Source organism: Rosa rugosa, chromosome 2 (genome assembly GCF_958449725.1).
Source record: "Rosa rugosa chromosome 2, drRosRugo1.1, whole genome shotgun sequence".
NCBI lineage: Eukaryota > Viridiplantae > Streptophyta > Magnoliopsida > Rosales > Rosaceae > Rosa > Rosa rugosa.
In genome coordinates, this window is record NC_084821.1 from 21,785,854 (window position 1) to 21,810,062 (window position 24,209).

The window sequence follows — 24,209 nt, forward strand, 5'->3', positions numbered from 1 at the left end:
AAGAACACTTGTTAGTAACCTACCCTTGACCTAGAGCTCATTATACTATAAGTGTTTAGCAGAACTTTCTTCCAAAGGACGTTATCCTTTTGCATGGTTCTCTAGCGGTCTAGACATTTTAAGCAAGCGATGCTTAGTTTGTAGCACCTGTCTTCTTGAAGCCCAAACCACCAAAATCTTAGGTGTGCAAACAGTAGTCCAATTTACAAAAATGACAAATAGAAGTAGGTACTTTAACAGCCTTCATAGCATATGTAAGTATGGCAGCAATCACACATTGCAAGAGGGCAGCTCTACCAGCCACGGATACATGTAACTTTTCCAAGATGAAAGGTCCTTCTGAACTTTTTCAATCACCCCAAAATAAGTTGCTTTAGTAACTCTCTACCATGAATCAGAGAAAATTCCAGGTATTTTCCCAAGTCTTTTTGTGATAGGGGAGCACATATATCAGCTAAACTAGAAGCAACATTAGATGGAATATTACGGGAGAAAAGAACTCTAGATTTCTCAAATCCAACCTTCTGCCTAGAAGCATTGCAAAAGAGATACAGGGCTTCTCTCATAACACCAGACTGCTGCTTCATTGCCTCTCTAATAAAAATTCAAGTCATCAACAAAAAATGGTCGTCGTTGATAGAAGGTTTAACAGATTTCCACTCAACCTCGAGAACTATTTGATTAATAATATGAGAAAGCTTCTCCATGCATAAAACAAAGATGTAAGGGGAAAGTGAGTTACTTTGTCTAATTCCACACCCAGGAGTAAAAGCACTGGTCATCTCCTTCTTTAATAGCTTTGTACATTGCATATAAGCTCAAATATTGAAAAAATAGAGGAAGATGTCTTGAGCAAAGTAGACATTTTACAAAGCTCAACCTCTAGAACCATTTGTGTTCTGGTCAGTGTTCTGCAAATATTGATAAAATATAGCAAACAAGGCATTTTAACATCTGTAATACTAACCTCAGTATGCAGGGAGTATATAAGATCATGTTGCATATCAGGAGAAAAGATAGGCAGTTGATTAGCAAAAACTGTTCTAGAGTGACAAGTGACAGCCAATAGGAATAAGAAACAAGAATCTGTTTCAGAATTGTTGTCAGTATGCCTATCGCCAGACGCATCATTAAAGCCTTCTACCTTCTTCTTCTAACAATAGTTGAGAGGTGGAAAACTTTGAAATTTGTATCAAGCTCTTCTAGCAAGATAATATGAGGATTTTGAAGCCAGCAAAGTTCTTTTTGTTCAAGAGTAGGATTATATTCAGCAGTGAACTCAGTTTCAAGGTTGTACAGAAAGGTACTGTGACTTATACATAGGGACTTTTGAATTCTACCAAGACGAGCTAATAGGATTCTCTTCTTTTTAAATAAACACCTGAGATCTTCCTTATTCCATTCTTTGAGAAAAGAAGCGAACTCAGAGACTTTTTACTAAGGATAGGAATATAAGTAGACTTCCAACAGTTAGCAACAAATTCTCCAAACTTGGCATGTTGTAACCATACGGCTTCAAGACGAAACAGTGTATCCTTAGATGGTATCTGATAAGAAGTAGTGCACACCAGGAGAGGACAATGATCAGATTTAACTATTGGTAAGTGTTGGAGAAAGGCTTCAGGAAATTGTTGTCTCCAAGCAATGTTACAAACTCCCCTATCCAAAAATTCCTTAAGCAAACCACCTACAAGAGTTTTCTTAAGCCAATTGAAATTAGCAACAGCGAAACCCACGTTAAGAAGATAATGATTCTCAATCCAATGAGCCCAACCACCATGCCCCATGGAAGCAACGCCACAGTTTTGTATTTTTGGTGGATACTCATAATGTGGCAAACCTATTGATTGTAGCTATCCCTTTGTGTGCTTAATTTAGACAACCGCAGATTGCAATCTTATACTTAGACTGAGATAATGCATTATGATGCCCATTTTTCATTGCAAAATTTTCTCATTGTTATGTTTAAACGTTTATGTTGCAGGACAAGGAGGAGTTCATGTTACCAGAAATTTGGTAAGAGGAAATAAAAAAAACTTGACATGTGGTCTAAACTTTGACAAGATGAAAAATTGGCAAGAAGAACAACTTTGATAAGATGACAATCTTCAGGAAGAATAATATTAAAGATTGAAATCTTCTGGGACGGCAAAGATATCTGGAAATTTTTTGTATAGAGACCTGAAACCAGGATCAATACTGTTCTATGGCCTCTGTCCATTGATTTCTTGGTAATTGATATGCTCTAAGTAGCAGTAGCATCCTCTAAAATCAAGGCTACCATTTCCATCTTTAAAACCAACCCGTAGGCCTCCAAAATTTAAAGTGAGCAGAACCACTCTATGCACTTATTTTTTAGGTGGATTCCACTCCTCAAAACAAATGCATGATCATCCTCACAGCTTCATATCATGTGTAGGAGGTATTATCCTACCCAGACACCTGCCAATGATTTGCGTTTCCCCTAAATGTCTATTAGAATGCAGTATATCAACGTAACCTGAAACAAAACTTGGGTACTTATATCGCATTGAAGAAACTCCCCTTTCGGCTTACATAATTTGAAACGACACCAGTTTCAGCTAGAAAGCAAAAACTGTTTCCAATCAAAAGGAGTTTAACAAGAAAAGCATAGTGTCGAGGGAAATGATAGAAGCGCTGAAAGACTATTATTAACAAGTTATACTTAAAACCTCGGATCACTACAAGTATTTGACACTACACCTTATTGCAACAAAATTTATGTAACAAAACTGTTAGACACTTGTATCCCTAGACTTTACTCAACACACTCTGGAGCTTAAAGCCTCTGAATCTTTATTGAATGAAAACCAGTTGGCTTTATACTTAGCCAGGCAATACAGGAATGATAACAAAATAACAACCACGTTAACAACCCTACTAACGTGGAGCATTAGTTGGAGAATAATTCAAACCTAATCTAAACCCTAATGACTAGGGCTTTATTAACAGAATAACAATCAACCCTATAATAAATGAGACTAAGTCATAGTGACTTAACTAACAAGAAACCCTAACAAATCCTCCCTTAAACTGAACTGCTATCTGCAGTCAGTTTACACACACCAAGTTGATCTCTTATCTTCAAGAACGCCTCCAGCTTCAAGGGCTTAGTCATCACATCAGCAACTTGATCTTTTGAACCACAATGCACTAATTCAACTACTCCATCTTTCGATAAGTCACGAAGAAAATGAAATCTGACATCAATGTGTTTACTCTTACCATGCATGACTGGATTCTTTGACAACTTAATAGCTGAGCTATTATCACAAAAAATGGTGGTACACTTACTTGGTTTGTGATCAAGCCTTTCAAGAATTCTCTGCATCCACACACACTGACATGCACAGGAGTCTGCAGCAATGAACTCAGCCTCCGTGGTAGAGAGTGTGACGACTGGTTGTTTCTTTGAGGACCAAGCCACTGCACCAAAACTCAACAGAAATACATAGCCCGAGGTGCTCTTCCGATCGTCAATGTCTCCGGCGTAATCACTATCGGAGAAAGCCAGCAAACTTCCATCTCCACCTTTCTTGTATTGAATCCCTAGCTCAACTGTACCTTTTAAGTATCTCAAAACTCTCTTCACAGCTTGATAATGCAAGTCAGTAGGCCTTTCCATAAAACGACTAATCAAGCTTACCACATACATCAAGTCGGGCCTGGTGGCTGTTAGATACATAAGGCTGCCCACCATTTGTTTATAAGCTGTGGCATCAATACACGCACCTCCTTCATCCTTCATAAGCTTGGAACCTGGCACGATCGGGTTTTTCACAGGATTACAGCGTTCCATGCCAAACCTCTCTAGCACTTCGTTAGCATACTTCCTCTGGTTAATGAAAATTCCATCTGAGCTTTGAATAACCTCCACACCTAGAAAATACCTCATTTTCCCAAGGTCTGTCATATCGAAGTGTTGCTTCATGGAGTCTTTAAATTTCTCAAACATAGCCTCATCATTTCCTGTGAAGATAAGATCATCAACATACAAACTTACCACTAGAAGCTTCCCACCTTCTTCAGTCTTAATAAACAATGTGTGTTCACTAGGACATCGCTCAAACCCTTCAGTAGTGAAGTAAGACTCTATTTTGCTGTACCAAGCTCGAGGAGCTTGTTTGAGTCCGTATAGGGCCTTTTTCAGTCTGTACACCTTGTCTTCTTCACCCTTCTTTTCATACCCCAAAGGTTGATCAATGTACACTTCCTCATTGAGTTCACCGTGCAAAATGCACTCTTCACATCAAGTTGGTACACACTCCATCCCTTGTGTGCTGCAATAGCTAAGATCATTCGAATAGTATCCCATCGAGCTACAGGGGCAAACACTTCGTTGTAATCAATCCCATGCTGCTGAGTGTAGCCCTTGGCTACAAGCCTGGCTTTATACTTGTCAACCTCCCCATTCTCGTTCAACTTGGTCTTATATAGCCACTTTACTCCTATTCTCTTTGCTCCTTCTGGTAATGAACATAACTCCCAGGTGCCATTCTTCTCGATAGCTTCAATTTCACACTCCATAGCATCTCTCCATTTTAGACTATTGATTGCATCTTCAAAGAACACAGGATCAGCTGATGAGGTATACATCACTAGGTTTTCTTCTCCCTCTGATAAACCTTCTCCGCTCACATAATCCTCCATCCATGGAGGTGTTCTTCGTGTCCTCCCTTGAACTGAACTAGATGGTGAACCTGACTCATTTGGTGAAGTTCCTGAGGCATCACCTCCTTCTTCAATCACATTTTCTTCTTCGATATTCTGCTCCCCTGCATCACTTTCTTCTTCTTGTTCACTTCTCTCCATCTCATCTTCGTCTCCCCATTCTAGTACATCACTCTTGCTACCTCTATTAGCTGCATCCCAATTCCACCTCTCATCTTCTTCGAACACCACATCTCTACTTATCACTATTTTCTTCAACACTGGATCATACAATCTATAGGCTTTTGACTCCTCACTTAAGCCTAAGAAGACACATTTGTAGCTCTTGTCATCGAGTTTTTGTCTCTTGTTGTCAGGAACATGTACATGTCCCACACACCCAAACACTTTTAGGTGAGCTACTGAAGGCTTGTACCCACACCATGCTTCCTCCGGGGTCATATCCTTCACTGCAACTGTAGGACATCTGTTGAGAACATGGACTGCCCAATTGACTGCCTCCGGCCAGAATTCCCTTGGAACTTGCTTTTCTGCTAACATGCATCGTACCATATTCATAATGGTACGATTTCTTCTCTCTGCCACCCCATTTTGTTGTGGGGTGTAGGCTGCAGTGAGTTGTCTTCCAATCCCATTTGAGCTACAAAACCTGCTGAACTCCTGTGAAGTGAATTCACCTCCTCTATCGGTACGAAGACAACATATGAAGCTTCCTGTCTCTTTCTCAACTAAGCTCTTGAATTTTTTGAACATGACAAAAGCTTCTGACTTGGCATTCAAGAAGAAAGACCATACTTTTCTGCTATAATCATCGATAAAAGTAATTAGGTACCTCTTTTGGCTGTTGGACTCAGGTGTAATTGGACCGCAAATGTCTGCATGAACTAGCTGTAATCTTTGTGATGCTCTCCACAAACTTTTCTTTGGAATAGCTTCACGGTGCTGCTTGCCTACCATGCAGCTGGTGCACACCTTTGTGGAAGCATTAAGTGATGGCAGCCCTTTCACTAGTTTCTTGTAGGACAAGGTTCTCAGGCCTTTGTAGCTAAGATGTCCAAGTCTCCGATGCCATAATTCAGTCTCATCCTCTTCTGTAGCCTTAAAGCATGTTGTAGCTTGAGTTTGCATTGATGCAAGCAGGATGAACATACGATTGGCAGACATGGCAGTCTGCATGATCAATCCTCTCATAGGATGAAAGATTTTGCACATACCATGGTGAATCAAGATGGCCAAATTTTTCTCTTGCAATTGGCCAATACTAAGCAAATTATTTTTCAATTCAGGAATGTAAAATACCTCACCAATCACCTGAGTTTTCCCATCAATCTGTAACCTGATGCATCCCTTCCCCATTACTGCCATCTTCATGTTGTTGCCAAGTTTCACTACATGTCGGAATGACTCATCAAGATTGAAAAACCATTGTTTGTTGCCACTCATGTGGTTGCTGCAGCCTGAGTCTAGGAACCAAACTTCCTCTCTTCTTGAGTTGTGGAGCTCCACATATGCCATCAACAACATCTCCTGCTCTTCATCAAGTTCTGCATAGTTAGCGCCTTTCTCCCAGCTAGGACACTCGTATTGGAAGTGTCCCAACTTATGGCACTTGAAGCACTCCACTACTGCCCTGTTGAATGGCTGCCTTCCATGACCTCTGCCTCTTCCTCTCACCATGCCTCGGCCTCTACCCCGGACTCCAATCCTCTCCTCATAGCTTACTTTCAGAGCTTGTTCTTCACTCCCATGGCCATTCATCCTTTGCTCATGGACCAGTAGACTACTTTGTAGTTCATCTACTGTCAATGTATCCAAATTATTGGATTCTTCCACCGAGCATACCACATAGTCAAACTTTGTGGTCATAGATCTCAGAATTTTCTCAATAATGACCACCTGCTCCATTCTTTCTCCATGGATCTTCATTTTGTTGACAATTGTGAGAGTCCTGGCAAAGTAATCATCTACTTTCTCTCCTTCCTTCATCTGCAAGACTTCGAACTCTTTCCTGAGGGCTTGAAGCTGTGCACGCTTAACCCTAGTTGAGCCTTGATATTTCTGTTTCATGGAATCCCAGATATGCTTGGCTGTATCTTTATTGAGGATTGTTTCCATGCTTGTGCGGTCGATGGCCTGGAAGAGATAGTTCTTTGCCTTGAGATCCTTCAGTTTTTGATCCTCAATAGATTTGCGTTGACCCTCTGTCAACTCAGCTCCTTCTACTGGTATCGTGACTCCATTCTCGATCAATCCCCAATACTCCTTGGAGCGTAAGAAATTCTCCATCAACATGGCCCAGTGATCATAATGGCCATCAAATTTTGGGATCGATGGCTGCACAAAGCTGCCCTCAGTTGCCATCCTCACTCACTCTTTTCTTACTCTTCTTTCTCTTCTCTCTCACTCAGAAATCTAATCTTGGTCAGGCTCCGTGGTGGTGCTCTGATACCACTTGTTAGACACTTGTATCCCTAGACTTTACTCAACACACTCTGGAGCTTAAAGCCTCTGAATCTTTATTGAATGAAAACCAGTTGGCTTTATACTTAGCCAGGCAATACAAGAATGATAACAAAATAACAACCACGTTAACAACCCTACTAACGCGGAGCATTAGTTGGAGAATAATTCAAACCTAATCTAAACCCTAATGACTAGGGCTTTATTAACAGAATAACAATCAACCCTATAATAAATGAGACTAAGTCATAGTGACTTAACTAACAAGAAACCCTAACAAAAACATGGTGTAGCCAAAGGCAACAACAGCAGACAAAAGCAGAAAGTCAGTATAGAAAACAAAATTGTATTTCCAACTCCAGTTCCCTACATAAACTAACCCATTGTATCCACATGTTAACGTTTCAGATTTGAAGCTTAGAAATAAGAAGATGGATCGCCTTAGCAACCAACCAATCTCCCCACTTACTATAGATTGATCCTCATTCAAGGACTCAATGACACATACACATTAATGATACATAACCACAAAACCCAGAATTAAATTCTAATGGTAAAAGCAACTCCCAGCAAGAGACTAATACATATTCTAAATCACATTTCAAATACCTGGGAGAAGTTGGATTAATGGAGGAAGAGACGCACTGGGTAACTTCCAACAGTGATAGAGCTTTAGAATCTGGGACGATACCATCAACAGATTTCATTCATAGCAAAAAGGCGGTAAAAGAGAAATTCTTTGCTTAAGAACTCAATTTGTGCAACATCAGCAAAACGAACAACAAGTGGGAATCTAACCGATCGGGTCAGGCTGCTCTTAAATTTTTCATGGACCAAGTCTGAGGCCTAAGTATTCGGTCTGGGTCGGTTCGGGCTATTTGAAATGTGAGAACCGAGTCTTTTTGAGTCTGGCACTCTTCAGAACATTAAAATTGAGTGCCCAAATTGGCAAATTTCCAAACTAGCAGGGCTGCAACTGCAAGCAAACAAGTTAAAACTTAATACCACATTATCATTGTCTAGTACTTATTTCTGAACACCAAATTCGAAAGAATAAATCATGAAATAAACATATCTAGGCAGCAGGCTCCAAATGTCTATGCTCCAGTCTCCAGAAGTGATCGTATGCTGCTAGCCTGCTTTGATTCTCACTCTTTCATTATGTCAAAATCAATATTACAAGTGCAAATTTTCAAGATCAATAACACATTTTCAAAAGGTCACTTGAACAAAAGACCACCAGACCACTTGAGTAAATCGAGCTGGTTCGGGTTAACCAAATGAACAAAAGGTCAAGCCCGGGATCGAACCTAGGCTTCGGTTCGGCTTTGGCATCGAACTGAATTTTTTTTTTTTTTTTCACAGACCGAACTGATTGGGGCTTTTCAAGTGCTCCAATCTTACTTGGCTCGGCTTGATTGTGGACGAGCGCTTTGGTTAAGTTCATATTGACTCGATATTAACTTCTTAAATTAATATAAAAAATATTCAAATATAATTATGAAAAACCACAAAAGTATTTAATACTTGCATCTAATAAGCCAATAAGCCAACAGTCTTTTCAAATGATTAAATTTTTGAAAGTTTTCTTATATTCTTGGTTTATTTATTTGAAAAACAACACACAATTTATCAAAAAAATGATAAAATTGATATTGGTTATAAAATTGGAAACATTATCAACTAAAATTTTTTTTCTTCAGTATTTATTTATTTTTTCACAAAATCCTTAAAAATGAAGGAGCTCTTCTAAACCCTAAATCCTACATATATATATATATATATATATATATATATATATATATATTATTATTATTATTATTATTATGATCAAGAGATGATGTCTTTAAACTCTTAAAGTGAGGATTTTTTTTTTTTTTTGAAATGGGGCTGGTGCGACTGCCCTCAAGCCTTGATTAATGAAATTGTAGAATACAAGAGGGGGACGTAGAGCCTGAACCCCAAATTATCATAAGCATAAAAAGAACATCCTGAAATAATATCAGGACTCTCTACAAAATCTATGTATTCTAACAAGCACCAATTAGCAAAAAGTGCATCAATGACTACTCCATTTGCTTTGACATAGCGGTGACATACCAGAAAGATAATTCTATCACGAAGAAGAATCATTACAAAAAGCACAGCTTTCCCACTATGTTGCCGCACGGAAATAAATCCGACGACACTTAATTTCATCCTGCCACTAGGAGGTTGCGTCTATTTGATTAAGCAAATAGCTCGCCACCTCGCTAAGACAGACAAGGCACACTGAGTGTGCATACCGGGACAAAGCCCCATATCTCCCTACCAAAATAGAATAGGGACTTATTTATGGCAATAAGCCATACCTAAATAAAACTAAAAAACAATAAATTAAAATAGTAAAATAGTTAAGGTCCAAGGCCCAAGGCCAGACCCAATAACCAGCAGGCCCAAGCCCAAGCATTAGGTTGCAGGACCCAAAACGCCGCCACCTCGTCTGCGCTACCCGTCCCGTCCCTCCACCGGCAACGACGCCACCTTCACCGTCCTCACGCCCTTTTGAAGCGTCGACCCTCCCCAGATCGGATCTAGACAACCCAAACCTGCTCAGATCCAATAGATCCGATCGGAACCCCGAAGTTCTCAGTGCCATCACGTAGTCAGCGCCGTCACCAGACGACCTCCGACCCCGCACCACCACCTGTCAGGCCATCCACGATCGTCCCTAGGATGAGGCGACACCAGCCCCTCCATCCTACCACCGACCCACCGTAGCCTCTCATCGTAAAACTCACCAAGCATCCAGGGCAGCGACGCCATCTCCCTGCAAGCCTTACTCCGACCAGACCACCCGCTACCGGACACAAAGTCCCTTCTGTCCCGTCCGACGCCGCCACCGCGAGGGCGTGCCGTCGGACTGAGCATATGATCTTGACTGGAGAGTCTTCTCACCCTAGGGTTTTTCTTTCTCTGCTGGAACTACTTAGATTTACAAATGTTTTAAAGTGAGGATTTTTTATTTTTAAGATGTTTTTTAATAATCTGTTTAGTTATCTATACACATATGAATTCTACAAAAAATTAGTCAAATTGGAAAACATTTAACCATTTGATTAACACAATGTTTGTTTTAATTTGATCTAACGGACTACATTTGTTTACACAATTTTGAGTGACCAAATGATTATGGATTTGGTTGATTTTTTGTTGATACAATTCTTGCATAAGAATTTAAAGGATCAACCGTTGAAATTATTGAATTATGTCATATACTAGTATAAATTGGTAAAATTCTCAAATTCTTAAAGTAAGGACGTCCTCTATTGATCATTCTTTGACATCCTTACTTTTATAATACATTAAAAAGAAAGCTGATTGATCTGAACTATGTAGCTGAATTGCTGATTTACAGCCCTACCGAAACGACGTCACTCCATTTGCTTGGGTCCAAGAACGATGTGAACATCTGAACCCCCTCCTTTCCTTTGCTTTGCTTAGGAGTCAATGTACCCAACAGTCAAAAACGCAGAGAAGCAAAAAGCTCTGCACCTCCACCACTCCACTTCTCCACCCACATCATGAACAACACCCACACCCCAATCCCCATTTCCATTTCAAGATTCCACCTTTTACTCCTCCTCTCACTTTTACTCTCACTCTCTTCTTCTTCTTCTTCTTCATCCTCATTGCTCAAAAAGCCACCCCCTCTTCCAATTCTACCCCTCCCCTCAGCTCCCCAGCTCCAATGGCAACTCGGCCACATGGCCATGTTCCTCCACTTCGGACCCAACACCTTCACCAACTCCGAATGGGGCACCGGCCACGCTGACCCCTCCATCTTCAACCCCAAAAACCTCAACGCCACCCAGTGGGTCAAAGTCGCCAAAGACTCTGGCTTTTCGCGCGTGATCCTCACCGCCAAACACCACGATGGCTTCTGCTTGTGGCCCACCGAGTACACCAACTACTCGGTCAGCTCCAGCCCCTGGAGGAGCGGCGGTGGTGACGTGGTGGGTGAGCTCGCTGAGGCTGCTAGGGACGCCGGTATTGGACTGGGGCTTTACCTTTCGCCTTGGGATCGGCACGAGCCGTGTTATGGGAAGACTTTGGAGTATAATCAATTCTATATGGCCCAAATGACAGAGCTCCTCACAAGGTAATCTTTGGTTCAATTTTGTAGCTTTCATGTGTTTAAATGTGATGGTCTTATTTTGGAGAATAAGATCTGCATTGGGTACTTTGAATTGTTAGCATTCTAGTTCAGTTGGTTGAGTTGACTAGATTTTACTTACAAGAGAGTTGTAGCACTTTCTTATAATGTGGATTCCGAATTGTACTTGGCATTCTTGTTTCTTGAAAATCGATGCTATGGGATTCAAATGGTGTTAGGATTTCATGTTCTGTATGGCCGCTATTTCATTATTCTATGTGCTGTCTTGGATTTGACTACATGTTATTGTTATGATTCTACTAGTTGTACACTGAGGTTTTGATATTTGTGTGTCTTGGTTCAACTTGGTGGTCACTGATTGTATACGAATATGTACGTTGTGATCTCATCAGGTATCCTGCCATATGAGAGCAAGTAATACATATTGTTTTGGACCATCATAGAGACTGAGGAGGGAGGACTTTTTGAATCTTTCTTTTTAATTTTGGTTTGAAATGAATGTCAAGTTTTAAATTTTGCTTTGGACCACCAATCAGCTCGAAGCAAACCAGATTTACACATTTCCTGCTGTTCAGGGGGTACTGCTTCTATACAGACTCATTTCACTAACATTAAAGGAGCATTCTACATAAGTTTTCATGATTTCTAGTTTAGTCATAAGTTCCTAACCAAAATTTCAATTGGTTTGGTTTGCTGTATTTTTTCTTCTTCCTTCTTTTGCTGTGTATGTGTGTGTGGATTTTGTTTGGTTTTATTGATCGCTTCTCTGATCCTAATTAGTTTTCTCGAGTTCTGATTAACCTTTAATCGGTGAGTATTTTCTGCTATCGGTATTGAAGTCTCTCCAGTTTAGTTCTTTTGGTGGTTGAGTCTATTTTACTATAAGCAACTTATAGGTCCTTATAATGCCACTTGATATCTGTTTAGCGTCTTTCTTCTTGAGAAAAATCTTTTGGATGTCAAAGTGTGTTCTGCTTAATTTAGTTATTGCACCTTGGTATTCCATTAAATGGGCTTTAGAATTCCATGTTCTGTGTAACTATATCACTTATCTGCTCTCTTGAATCGAGTTCATTTCTCACATTATTGAAGAGAAGTTGGTGTTACTTTTGTATCAATTAATTTTACAGTTTTTTTCTTTCAATATGGCTATTTCTGCATTCTAGAGATTTGATATGACTTTTTGCTTTAATTTCGATGAATTTCATGGAGAGATATACAAAGTAGTTGAATTTTTTATTTTTTATTTTTTAATTGGACCAGGTATGGAGATATCAAGGAAGTATGGTTGGATGGTGCAAAAGGGGAAGGGGAGAAGGATATGGAATATTTCTTTGATTCTTGGTTCAGTCTGATTCATCAACACCAGCCAGGCGCTGTCATTTTCTCTGATGCTGGTCCCGACACCAGGTGGGTTGGCGACGAAGCTGGTGTTGCTGGGTCTACTTGTTGGTCTCTTTTCAATAGGAGTTCTGCCAAGATTGGTGACACTGATTTCGAGTGAGTTTGCTTTTCAAACTTCCATTAGCTTTCCTGTTTTCTGAAGCACTTATATGTCTCCATACTGTTTGTACACATACATTTATCTCCTTGTACACATACATTTATCTCATTGGCATCCTATATGCTTAAAGAGTGTAAATGAGTCACTGACGTGCACTAGCCAAAAACCAGGAGGACATGAAGGAATCTATAAGCATAGACTTATTCCTATGCAATATATTTTCCTTCCAAGTGTTAAAGAAAGCTATGAACTAATATGATCTGCATATCTACCAGATATTCAAGAGGAGGTGACCCACTTGGTCATGATTGGGTACCAGCTGAGTGTGACGTCTCAATTCGTCCTGGTTGGTTTTGGCATTCATCAGAAGTTCCAAAATCTGCAAGGACTCTGCTTGAACTATACTACAAATCAGTTGGTAGGAACTGTCTCTTGTTACTAAATGTACCCCCAAACTCTTCTGGTCTCATATCAGCAGAAGACATTCAAGTGCTTAAAGAATTCAGTGAGCTCCGAAGATCTATATTCTCACAGAATCTAGCTATGGATGCCATTATTCGTGCGAGCAGTACACGAGGAAGCACCAATAATTCTTGGTTCAATGCCTATAATGTCGTGGAAGAAGGTTTTCATTCCTATTGGGCACCTGATGAGAATCAGTCTAATTGGGTTTTATACTTCGATCTTCAAGAACTAGTATCATTCAACATTCTTCAAGTTGAAGAGCCAATTCACATGGGACAGCGGGTTATTGAGTTCCATCTTGAGATCTTGAATGCAGGTGGCAAGTGGAATAAAGTAACTAATGGAACCACTGTGGGATATCGGAGGCTTTTGCAATTTCAAACAGTTAAGTCTCGAAACTTGAGGTTTGTTATTGACAAGTCCCGGGCAGACCCACTGATATCCTATCTGGGTATATATATGGATCCATTTTCCATTTTAAGCAACATATCTCACACAACCACACAGACAGGCATCAATAGCAGTCAAATAATTCACCATATTGAATTCAACCATTCTCAAATTGCTGTTTTGTAGGTTACAGGCTACATTCAATTGCATATAAAGGTACTGCCATTAATCATTTTCATTGTTTTCTCGCGATCTTATTTTTTACTGAATGTAGATTCCAGTGTGGAAATACCGAAATACTGCTCTTGTGAATATTTGAAGAAATAGTTTACTCAACATTTACAAGATTGTGAAATTATGCATCCCGAGACCCGAGTTGATAATGTAGCCTATGGGATTCAATCCTTTTAATTTACAGTACAGAAAATTTAGATAGTGTGCAAAATCATACTATATATTAAGACAGATCACCACTGTTCATCGGTTTAGTAATAGTGTTGGCTCGAGCCGAGCTGGTTATGAAAATTACTGTTTTGCCTGCTGTTTTTTATTTGTTACAATGCTGCCATTCACCCTAGGTATAACAGCTTGCGCCAATTTTTTATTTATTTATTTTGCTTTAGTTTGAAGTCTTTCACTGTATTGGAAGCATAGATGTACACCATAAGGGTCTTAGGCGTGGATGCTTGTTAGGACAGTGGCTTTGTTCTAGGGTTGTGTAGAAGTGGGATAGGGGGTTTTTTTCTTTCCTGCATTTGGCTTTTAGTTTTGCATTTTCTTTTTGAACTAGTCATTTTGAATAATTGAGCATCGAGATGTAATATGAGGGATCTTCGAATCCCTCAAGCTTGACCTGATACGGTCGTGTATGATTTTTCGATCACATGAACATATCTTCCTCTCCCCTCAAAAGAAAAATAAATTAAAATAAAATTCAAGCTAATTGGGGGATCAATTTTTCATTAGTAACACCGTTTGTTAAACAATTCGTCACTAAACTAAAGAACTGGCTAATGTCCATATATTTTGCAGTCTTAAGATCAAAGTTTTTGGGGAGGTTCTCATCCAAAGCACCCTACCAAAATTATGTGACAGCGTCTGAATTGGATTCAGAATCCACCTCCAACCCTCCTTCACATCTTGATGTCTGATGCCGTTTCAGCTCCCCCCATGAGAGCTTGTGTCATGGGTTTCTTTCTTTAGGTTTTTTTGTTTTCTTTATTCGCCAAAAAAATAAATATGTGACAGCCTCCCCCTCCCAATATCCACAAGATAAACTCATAACAGTCGGCAGCCAATCGGAATTTTTGGAGAAAGAGTACATATGATATATGAGAAAAAAAGGTATTCATCCGTATAGGCATATGCCCCAATTTAATTATTTTTCTGAGAGTATTTTAAATTTTTAACGACGAAATTTTCAACAAAGATGAACATGAAAAAAAGCAATCATATCAGAGAGACGGCCAAAGTAACTACATTGCATAATTTAGCATATTATGGTTATGGAGTTCTTCACTTGCTCAACCTTAACCTATAAATAAGTACTAACCTATGCAGTCCAACCTTGACACACACCAACATACATTTGTAACTCTATTTTCAAAAGCAAACGAACATGGAGGGAGGTGAAGCACATATAGGAGCGTGTGTCGCACACGCACACCAGTTATAGCACACAGGCCAATGGAGGTAAAGATTATAGCATTAGCAATGCAACTAGAATTCTAAAGTCCAATCTCATCTCACCCCTGCCCCGAGTTCTGAGATGCAATATTCGATCGGTAACTAAAAGTAAGACCAATCCAGCCCAACCAATCTTCAATCTGTTATCTTTTCTTCTTGATCAAAGGTGATTCAAGTGGTTGGTTCCATTGTAATCTCGTTGAACGAACAAGTGATATCCCTTAATTTTCAGGCGTAGAACCAAAAAGCTCTAAACAGCTTAATAATGTACTCATAATTAAAATCATCACTAGTTCAGCATCCTAGTTATAGTCAAGCAAAGATATATGTACACCTACACATATGGGTTGGCCATTTAGCATATTGAAGCCATACATGCAGTATTGAAGTTTTGCTTAAGAGACTCGAAGCATACCAGAAGCAGAACTCATCAGTGTGGTTGTTGACGTATTGCGTTCAACATTTGTCATTAGCAATAACAAACCTCAACTATAGAGCAAGGAGCGGTTCTTTCTGTCGACCCCATAGGAGTATACCGTTTGGTACTGCTTGCTGACTTACAAAATTGAATTGAATAAAAATAAAATAAATAAAAAAAGATGAAGAAAGATCCCAATATATAGCAAGATGGTTAAATTCTAGTCGCTATGACGAATGGAAAGAATTTTCCTTCCTTTCTTTCTTTTAAAATAGAGTTTATCGTTCAAAACTTCAAATACTTGTAAGATGCTCTTTTACTTTTATAGGCATGTGGAACCATTCTTCCACCAATATCTATTACAAAGCTGAAAACGCTGCCACTGTATCCCAACTAATTAACACACTGATCATTAAAGTAAAAACTAGATAAGCATTTCAGACCCAGCCAGGTAAGCAAGTAAGCAACATGACAGTGGAAATTAATTAAATCACAGAGAGAAAAACTAAGGAATTATGTGATTTTGACATCGTGCAGAAGACGTGCAGCCATCGAGCCATATCTTCTAGCTTCCCAATCAGTAAGTTTACCATTCTGAGGTATTGTAACTGGCTCACAATCTTCTTCAACACTTCCTAAAAGAGAGCTATTTTCTCCTTTTTCTTTACTGCTTCCCACTTGGACAGCATTTTGATAAATCACCTTAACTGGATTTCCATCAACTTTCTCATCAATTACCTTGGCTTTATTGTCTGCTGTCTCCACTTCATCAACTTCTTGATCTATCCGCTCAACAGTTTTTTCTGCATACCCTGATGGCGGCTTTGATCTCATAATGAAAAGTTGAATACTTGGGTGTTGGTAGGTACTATCCATCTGCAGTAGTCAGGAAAAGGAAAATGTTGACTTGAGTAAAACTAAACACACAGTAAGCTAGAAAATCATCAATTTGGTACATGGTGCATCATCAATGATGCATGATCCTGCAATAGTTAACCCCTTGAAACATCAGCCATTTAATCCCTAGACTTAATAGGCAATCAACAGTCCATATCTATTCTTATTATATCGACTGCATGTTATAGGTACCTGGAATTTCACTTGCAAACCACATGCAGAAAATATGAATACTGTATGGATTTAATGCATTGCATCTGAAAAACTAAACTGTACCTTAGAATTTGGAACAAGTTTCACCTCGAAGTGTCTTTTCCACATTTCAACCATTTGCTCATGGACACTTGTAGAACGAATCTCATAGCCCAGCTTCCAAAAATTGAAACCAGCCATGTATCAATAACTTTTGAGAAAAAAAAAATCATAAAAATATTAAATAAAGAACCTGTGAAGCGATGCATACCAAAATTGCAGTTTTAGGCCCTGACAATGCAAATATTGTCTGCAACAGTGGCTCCAAGAGATCTTCTTTGTAAACCTTCAATCGAAGGAAGTTAAATGGATCAGCTCAGCTGAACACAAACTAAGTTACTAACTGTACTGTTAAAAAGATTATAACATCATACACGTGCACTTAAAGGAACTGTATCTGAGATTGAGACCAAATTAATATTCACTATAAATAGAGTAACTACCCAAAAGGATCTATAGATAGCAGGAAAGAAGCCTTCATTGAACAGTAAAAAAAGCACGCACATCAATTGGATACGAGAAGCAGTATCAGAGTGTGTTTCACATTTTAAATCACATTTTCAAAAGAAGACTTATTTGAACTCAAAACATAGAAGTTTGACCTGAATACATAAGCGTGGTGCTCTGCTTCCAACATACTTGAAAACTATGAAAGAAAAAAGATTCAGCTTTTCATTTTGGTGAGAATGACATGGTTTAAACTGTAGTAAATCAATTAACAGATCCTATTTAATATCTTTTTATACGTCCAGAGAGTTTCAACCTTACCCAGACATAATTCATAAGAATCCAATCAAAGGTTGGATGAAAAAAAATGTATGATGTCACATATTACAAAATCAGCCGCTTTTTTATTTTATAGTAGTGCTCACCAATCCTTTTTTTTCTTTAATTTTTTACCAATGAACATATATATTATTCAATGAAGATCGATAACAAAATTTTGAAGTCTCCAATTTTATAAATTGTTTATTGTTTGTTTGTTTCCTACCAGTTGATAGATTTATTAAAGCAAAGCCAAGATCAATATTGCAAAAATTTTAAGTATTCAATCTGTACTGTTCTTTATGTTGTTTTCCAAATATTCATTACCCACAGTAATGGCTTGACGGCAAAACTGTTAAACCAAATCAAGATCTCAAAACTTTCTATATCGTCACTTGCTAAAAGTGGAACCACTGACATGCAGGAATCTTGCAACACCTGAAAGCTTATTCTGAATCTAGATGTGATCACAATTCAGAAAGGCCATACAAGAATGTCATGATATGGTCAATTATAGCTCAATATTGAAGCATCAATTTAGATAACATCACTTATTTATCTGTGTGAAACCAAAGATCAACGCTCTTTAGAGCGAACACCAAAAAGGACCTCATTTAATTCTGAAATGAGAATCGCAAGCACTTTATGTTATAGTCACAACTCACAAGCAGAATGCAGGTAAAAGAACATTGAAATTGGAAGAGGAAAAAAAAAAAAACTTCACAAGAGTAGTGGTATAATTGTCAACATAGATCCAGAAACTACTTAATTTTTAAAATTAAGTTGAAGATATTTAACTTACAACATCAGTGCCAATGATGTAGTCAAATGGTGGATCAACGGCTCTTATATGATCCTCATTTCCCCAATTTAACTCTGCTACCTGGACCGAACCAAATGACTCTACAAAGAACATAACTTTCATGTGTTATGAGCAAACAAACAAATAAAACTACAAATAAAGATTCGATTAAACTGACAAATTGAATAAAAATGACTGTTTGGTTTGGTCATAATAATGTTTTCTTGTTAAGTTGAGTTTCATAAATTTATAAAGTTGATGCAAAGTTTGCAAAATTTTAAGACTTCCTCTTTTGAACATCACCACACACATACACACACAAAGTAGCATGCAAAGTGGCCTGACACTGCTTGTCTCATTTTTATTGTTAGTCTTCTTATTCACATCTTACTCAATCTTAACCTATGAATATGCACACACCTATGCAGTCTAACCCTGACCCACACACAGCGCACATTTATACTCAATTTTCATAAACAAACAGACATGGAGGCCAAGTACACATGCAGACACATCAGTTATAATATGGAAGTGAAGATAAAATTGTTCACACACACCCTTTATACTGTATTTTCAAAAGTGAACAAACATGGAGGTGTACACATACAACAGTTATAACATGGATGTGAAGATCATAGCTTTCACGGGCAGAGACAAACACACAAAAACCACAGACACAGACTCACACATACAGAAGTTATACTCTATTTTGAAAAGTGAACAAACATGGAGGTGAAGCAGAAAGCCGCACACCAGTTATAACATGGAAATGAAGATTGTAGCATTCACGTACACAGACAAACACAAAAATACCATACGTGCGCACATGCACACAAGCACAAACACCAGGTATACTCTATTTTCAAAAACAAACAAATACGGAGGTGAAGATAATAGTTGGCAATGCATCTTGCGTCCGTTCAGTCCCATCTCCATCCACCCCAGGCCCCTAGATCTGACAGCCAGTATCTCTGTAACTAAGAACAAAATCAATCCAGTTCAACCTCTTTTCCATCTGGAATCCATTTTTCCTATTGATTAAGATCATGCTGGTACTTTGATTCTTTGAAATCTCATTCAAAGAATCTCATTTTCATATTAGATACAAGTAGTACTACTACTGCAAATCTAAGATGCTATTATTGCTTGGCTCCCAAATAACTTCCTTTATCAGACAGCTAAATAGTATACTACTTCCTCTATCAGCATCCAAGTCATAATAAAGCTAAGCCACACTAACATATGTACATCCATACATATTGGTTTGCCAGCTTATGAAAGCACTACATGCAGAAGGTATTGAACATTGTTTGAAAAGACTTGAGGCATACCAGAACCAGGATTCATCTGTGTAATCCTTGAAGTATTCCGTTCAACATTTCTCATTAGCAATGGCAAAACCTCAACTTGATCTGTCATAACCACATCACATCCCAGTAATGCCATGCCTGAATAATGAGATAACACTGTGAGTAGAATACCCGAGAAAACAACATATAATTGACCTATTTCAAAGTAGTAAAGTATGAGGGATAGCTTAACACCAATAAGAACTTAACAGGAAAAAAAAAAAAAAAAACTCACCAAACCCTGCTACTCCACAACCTGCTCCAAGTTCAATGACACGTTTCCCTTTAAGTTTTGACGGGGAGAACTTTCCCCTTCTGGAATTCTTTTCCTGGAGAAAGTAAAATAGCACATTTAGTCTTATAAAGAAGAAATTTTAAAATAAATGTAAAGGAGGGTGGGAACTAAGAACAGATAATATGAACTGGAAGCACATCAAACCCAATATCCAAACCGAAGGAGAGTCTAAAAGCTACAGCATGAAAATTTAAACCTAGTGCAGATGAAATATTTTCACCACCTTGAAAACAATTATCAAAGCTTTTTGAAGCACAGTCAACCCACTTGCGAGGACGAAGAGATTAAACCCTCTTCCATTTCAAAGAAGTAATGATTGTTACCTTTTGCCCCCAAACTAGTGAACTGAATAACCTTAATAATTCCTAGGAAGCAAAATAGTGCTAAATATTTACTTACAAAATATGTTAGTCATTGTTTTATATTACTATATGTCTGTTATTATGTACATCAACCTTGTAGAAAGAATAGTAGATTATCTTATAACAACAACAATTCTGAGACTTTTGTGACCTAACTTGTAAAGACTTTATAGCTTTTATGTTCTAGTTATCACATTCAAAGTCATCAAAATATTGCACTCAACTGGACACATAAAGTGTCAACTCAAACCTTAAACCTACACGAATCATACACCAGAAGAGCCTAGCAACATGTGGAAGCTAAAATTAGGGGAACTTTACGAGAGTCTATAGAGGGTTACAGTCATTACCAGAAACTTGGCGAATACCAGTGATGCATCCCAAACTGTAGTTCCTAGATGCTTTGAATTAGGATCCTGCGGAAGATGGTACGAATCGTTACAGTCAGAGAAGAAATTATTACAATATTTAGGATTAAAGAAAAACTAAAATTGATAATGGGTAACTCATGCAACCGATATAATTTGCCTACTTAGCCTAGTAGGTATGCTGTAGTTTATTATTAGCCATGGTAATGCGATAAACAGGTAGAAGGTAGATTGGTAAACAGATCAAATGAATAAGTATTTTAGGTCCACTCTACCACCACCATATACTGGATCATACATATCTCTCTGCCTTGCAAATATTAGAAGAATCTACTTTATTAGCACTAACTTCCTCACTTCTGATTATAATATTTCCAAACGTAAATACTAATAACCCAAAAACAAGCAAATGATCAAAACCTGAATGAACTGCAACTCATGCCCCAAAACTTCCAAATCCATTGTAAATGTGCTGGGCGAGTTCAACCTGCAACAGCACATACAAACAGTTTCAATAAAACAATCTTTATACAAAGGAAAGCTCTTCGCTGTCCCGATACATATACATTTGGAACATGGGAAAACAGCAATCATATCAAAGAGACCTTCCCAAGTAATTCATTCCTCAAAATGCATAACCAATTTTTCTTTGTTATGATAAACCCTTCATTTTGCAGAATCATATCATAAAGTAGAGATTGCCCATAATACCTGTCGGGTTCCATTTGATTTACTATAACTTTCCTCAAGAGAACTGAAAATTCCGGAGCTGAACTCAACTGAATCCGCTAAATGTTATCACCCTTCAAAAAATTAAGAAAAGAAAAAGGTTGAGCTTCATGTGTAATATGACTGTGAATCGATGCTTTACTCAGGAAGCAAGAAACTTTAATGTAACAAAATTGAAAGTGATCGACTTTAAGTTGAAACTAGTTTGGTATTTCATAACCCAAAATGCATCAAAGCTAACTGAAATAGAATTGGGGAGAGAAAACCAGTAACGAAGTCGAAGAGATGAAAGGGGAGGAGCTTACCTGAAACTGAAATGAGGGACCTTTCAGAGTTTGCAGTGTTCACTCTCTGCGAAACTCTACATATAATTGGAGACTTGGAGTGACTGCACAACTAAAGAGGTTTATGTGCTGAAGGCCATTAAAGGCTTTTCCACATTTCTTGTCTTGAACTTGAGAGAGAGAGAGAGAGAGAGAGAGAGTTATATTTAGCACCTTCTGAATATATATAACAATTTTCAAAATGCCCCATATCTTTGAATAAGTCTCAAATTCATCTCAAAATAAAGAGACATATTGAAGAATAGGTACAACAATAATGTCATTTTAATACTTGGATTATTGGTATTGGGTGACAACAACTAAAAGTTCTATACCAATATCAGAACAACATTACCCTCTTACACCATGAATATCAGATCACTTGCAATGGTTGTTTAACTTGTTTACTAGCACATTGACAATAAAAACAAACTGATAATAAGACATTTAGTCCATTAGAATAACTTTATAGCAATAACATAATAAAAAAAACCAAAACCTTAAAACCTAGTTCAGTTATGGCAATGACAATTATGACATAATAAGAAGACCAAAACCTTAAAACCTAGTTCAGCAGAGTAAGAACTCATTTGATCTAAAGAAAAACCAAAACTGTTAACAAATTTAGAAGAAACTTACACAACTCACTTCTCTCTCCATAGGCATCGACCTTCTATGAACAACTGCGGTAAGATTGGAACATGCAAGTACCAAAAAATCTACCCCAATTCTCAAGCACAACTACAAAACTACTAACTACCACACCCACAAGGCCACGATGTATTCACCGTTAGAATTCAACTCATACACCAAAATATCATTCACTAGAGTGACAATAATAAAATTTGTACATGTGTTGATGTGGTTAGTGAAACAATCTGTGTATGTTATTGACCATTGCAAACGCAAAAGAAAGTGGCTTAGCATTGATGGTTAAATTGACCATTAAAGGGCCAGGAGTACCAAACTGTAACAACTTTGAAATAATGTGTCAAAATTAAAATCTTAAAACCTACAATATTCATTCAAATTTATATTTTTCTTTTAAATTTCCCCAAACTATATATATACATTGTGTAACTGAGTCCCTCTCAGTCTCAAACACAACACAGCAGGGTGAGTGATGGAAGCCAAAGAACCCACAACAATGATGTGCACACTTCTGGCAATAGACCACACCGACTTCTCTTACAGAGCATGCTCCCTCTGCGAGAGGACTCTCCCTGACAACCCATCTTCCCTCTGTAGATACTGCAACCCCTCTGCCTTCAACCCCCGCTTCCCTCGCTCCAAACGCTTCTTTCGCATTCTTGTCAGTTTCTTACATTTCTTCACTATCTGTTTGCCTTCACTGTGTTTTCCAACATTTGTGATAGTTTGTTCTTTTGGGCAGATGTCAATTGCTTCGGATACCAAGGTGTTCACTGTCATATGCTTTGATAGGGTAGCCAAGGTCCTCTTTGGTTGCTCTGCTGATGAGTTTTTCGACTTTGCGAAATTTCACCCTTTTGCTGGTATGAACCCTTAAAAACCCAACTCAAGTTTTGATACCTCATTACTCATTTTACATTGGAAAATGTGAATTATATTGAATGTAATTGTAGCTTAATGTTCTCATTTGGCACTTCAGTTCTTATGCTCATCTAATCAAATGCAATGTGCTATTCTCTTTAGAGAACTGAATCAAAGCTTGTCAGTTTGACTTATTGATCATTGGTGCTAAATTAGTTTTGAATCAGAATTGGATCTTCTGTGCAACCTGCTTACATTTCAACTGCTATGACATATTAGTGATTTTTAGTTGTTGGGTTGCTCTGTTAGTTATACTCGTTTTTGGGGTTTTGGGGCGTTTGATGCAGCTGCTAATGCTAGTAGAATTCTGGAGGGAGAGATGTTTAAGATGACAATATCCAAACCGAAGAATGGTAATGCACAAAATCTGCGAGCAGTACAAGTTGTACCATTGAAGACTGGTTTTCAGCCGGCAATTGTGACCTTGAGGGAATTGTATGGAGTAAGAAGCTCTTGACTGTTCTTGTTCATCTAGAGCATGCTAGGGACTTGAAATTTGCAAATGCTATTTCCGTTTGTTATCTTAAAACTAGTTACATATATAAAATATATGAACTGCACTGAGGGTCTCAATACACGTAATCTGTTTTCTATTGCCACGCATTACTGCTCACATATCTGTGATGGTATTTTGATTTGCCTGCATATTCACTCGGGAAAGTTAAACTAGTTTTTTCTTGTTTTTTAACAGTTTAGTTGTTTGTCTGACAATAATGCCGAAATG

The 24,209-nt window shown here is 38.2% G+C and overlaps 3 protein-coding genes across 4 annotated transcripts; 2 read left to right on the forward strand and 1 right to left on the reverse strand.

The window, feature by feature from the left end:
- Positions 1-10,585: 10,585 nt before the first annotated feature.
- LOC133733848 (alpha-L-fucosidase 1) lies at positions 10,586-14,022 on the forward strand. Its single transcript, XM_062161492.1, has 3 exons — positions 10,586-11,293; positions 12,572-12,808; positions 13,088-14,022. Exons 1-3 carry the CDS (start codon positions 10,716-10,718, stop codon positions 13,851-13,853), a joined length of 1,581 nt encoding a protein of 526 aa, XP_062017476.1. The 5' UTR covers positions 10,586-10,715; the 3' UTR covers positions 13,854-14,022.
- A 1,979-nt stretch (positions 14,023-16,001) lies between these two features.
- LOC133731791 (uncharacterized) lies at positions 16,002-22,055 on the reverse strand. 2 transcript variants are annotated; one of them, XM_062159199.1, is made up of 10 exons: positions 21,896-22,055; positions 21,573-21,664; positions 21,282-21,348; positions 20,844-20,909; positions 20,072-20,165; positions 19,819-19,935; positions 18,488-18,588; positions 17,132-17,206; positions 16,945-17,037; positions 16,002-16,647 (listed from the first exon to the last, which is right to left on the reverse strand). In XM_062159199.1, the coding sequence occupies exons 2-10, from the start codon at positions 21,584-21,586 to the stop codon at positions 16,285-16,287; spliced, it is 990 nt and encodes a 329-aa protein (XP_062015183.1). In that variant the 5' UTR covers positions 21,587-21,664; positions 21,896-22,055; the 3' UTR covers positions 16,002-16,284. The 2 variants fall into 2 exon arrangements, with proteins under 2 accessions (XP_062015183.1, XP_062015182.1); XM_062159198.1 differs by lacking the exons at positions 21,573-21,664; positions 21,896-22,055 and having other exon boundaries at positions 21,282-21,493.
- Positions 22,056-22,989: 934 nt separating this feature from the next.
- On the forward strand, positions 22,990-24,082 carry LOC133733931 (uncharacterized). The gene is made up of 3 exons (XM_062161589.1): positions 22,990-23,225; positions 23,307-23,427; positions 23,773-24,082. The coding sequence occupies exons 1-3, from the start codon at positions 23,037-23,039 to the stop codon at positions 23,940-23,942; spliced, it is 480 nt and encodes a 159-aa protein (XP_062017573.1). The 5' UTR covers positions 22,990-23,036; the 3' UTR covers positions 23,943-24,082.
- The last annotated feature ends 127 nt before the right edge of the window (positions 24,083-24,209 follow it).